Source organism: Leptonychotes weddellii, unplaced genomic scaffold (genome assembly GCF_054177405.1).
Source record: "Leptonychotes weddellii isolate Sample4059 unplaced genomic scaffold, ASM5417740v2 HiC_scaffold_28721, whole genome shotgun sequence".
NCBI classification, from domain to species: Eukaryota; Metazoa; Chordata; class Mammalia; order Carnivora; family Phocidae; genus Leptonychotes; species Leptonychotes weddellii.
Window position 1 is genome coordinate 1 of NW_027881879.1, and position 1,675 is coordinate 1,675.

The 1,675-nt window shown below is 42.3% G+C and overlaps 1 protein-coding gene across 1 annotated transcript; it reads right to left on the reverse strand.

Moving 5' to 3' along the window:
• Positions 1–174: 174 nt before the first annotated feature.
• Positions 175–1,498, reverse strand: LOC102739860 (olfactory receptor 11H6-like). The gene is given in 1 exon segment (XM_081810551.1): positions 175–1,498. A coding segment is annotated over 1 exon segment (945 nt). The 5' UTR covers positions 1,461–1,498; the 3' UTR covers positions 175–515.
• Between the last annotated feature and the right edge of the window lie 177 nt (positions 1,499–1,675).

A 1,675-nucleotide genomic window follows, 5' to 3' on the forward strand; every position in this document is an offset into this window, starting at 1 on the left:
GACCTGAGTAACATTAAAATAAGGATTTCCAGGGGTCCACTTCAAGATTCTGATTTAGATTTGGAGAAAAACTGAGAATCTGTTCTTTTAAAAAGTTCCCTAAGTAATTATGAAACAGGTTTGGTCATTGTCAGTCTTTTGGATGTCAATTAAATAAAAAATTTGGCTCTATTATGGTTGGATTCTCACTAATTACTTTTTATTTGAGCTGCAAAAACACAGGGACTGTGTTAATAATCACAGATAAATGGACAAGCTGGTATTGGAAGTCAGGATAGAAGAAGAGTCTAAAGTCCAGACATCCAGGTCATTTATTCAAATTATGATCTATGAAATCCTGATTTGAGGGCAGAGTATGATTTAATTTGTCATACTGTTGTCCATTATGTAACAAGGCAAGAATAGATGAATTTGAGTCTGTGTTTCAAGGGGCAAATGAATAAACACCTACTTTTTAGGTGGGAATGGAAATGGGGAAAATAATTAATTCTGATTTTTGACCAGCTCATGAGCTCTCATTTGCTTTGACTAATTTCTGTGCACATATGAATTTTTCTCAAGGCAGCTTTCATGTCTTTGTTTCGGAGACTGTAGATCAGTGGGTTTATAAGTGGGGTCACTGAAGAGTAGAACAAGGTTACAATCTTCTGCATCCCACCTGGATTTCCAGAAGTTGGGCTGATGTACATCACCATGATGGATCCACAGAAGAGAGACACCACAGCCAGGTGGGAACCACAGGTGGAGAAGGCCTTATGTCAGCCAGCTGCTGAAGGGACATGCAACACTGCTCTAAGAACCAGGGTGTAGGACCCAAGGATGAAGAAGAAGGTGATGAAGATAATAAAAGAGCTCAGTATAGAACAGGAAAGCTCAATTCCAGGGGCAGGAATGCAGGACAGAGCCAGAAGAGGACCAGGGTCACAGACAAAGTGGTCAATGGTGTTGGGGCCACAAAAGGGGAGTTGTGTGATAAAATAGGTAGGGATTGGATAGCAGAGGAAAGCTGTGACCCAGCACAGGGCCACCAGGTTCATGCAGAGATGGCTGTTCATGATGACAGGATACTGGAGAGGCTGGCAGATGGCCAAGTACCGATCAAAAGCCATGAGGGGCAGTAAGAGGGTCTCAGTGATGCCCATGGAGAAGAAGAAGTAGAATTGGAAGAAGCAAGCTGTGAAAGAGATGGTTTTGGTCTCAGATAGGAAGTTCTTTAACATATTGGGAACAGTCGTGTTGATGTAACAGATCTCCAGGAGTGAGAAGTTGGCCAGCAGGATGTACATGAGGGTGTGAAGCCTGCGATCCAGCTTCACTGCACAGACAATGGTCCCATTCCCCATCAGTGTCAGGATGTAGGACACAAAGAACAGCATGAAGAGGACGACCTGAACCTCCCTGGAGCACGGAAAACTCAGGAGTATGAATTCAGTCACTGTGCTGACTCCTGACATATTCATGGCTTCCTAAGGGATGCAGAAGAAGGGTGACAATGACAAAGATGGCCTTATTCTTTCATCCTCAGGATTATTTCCTTTGTGGAGATTCCCTAGCTCCCTCAGATTCTATTATTCCATTAAATAAATAATATAACTATACTGCTGAAGACTATGAACTTTGGAGAGTTCTTGGTATGCTCAGACTTTGAATCTTTGTATTCTCTCATTTCTCTTTC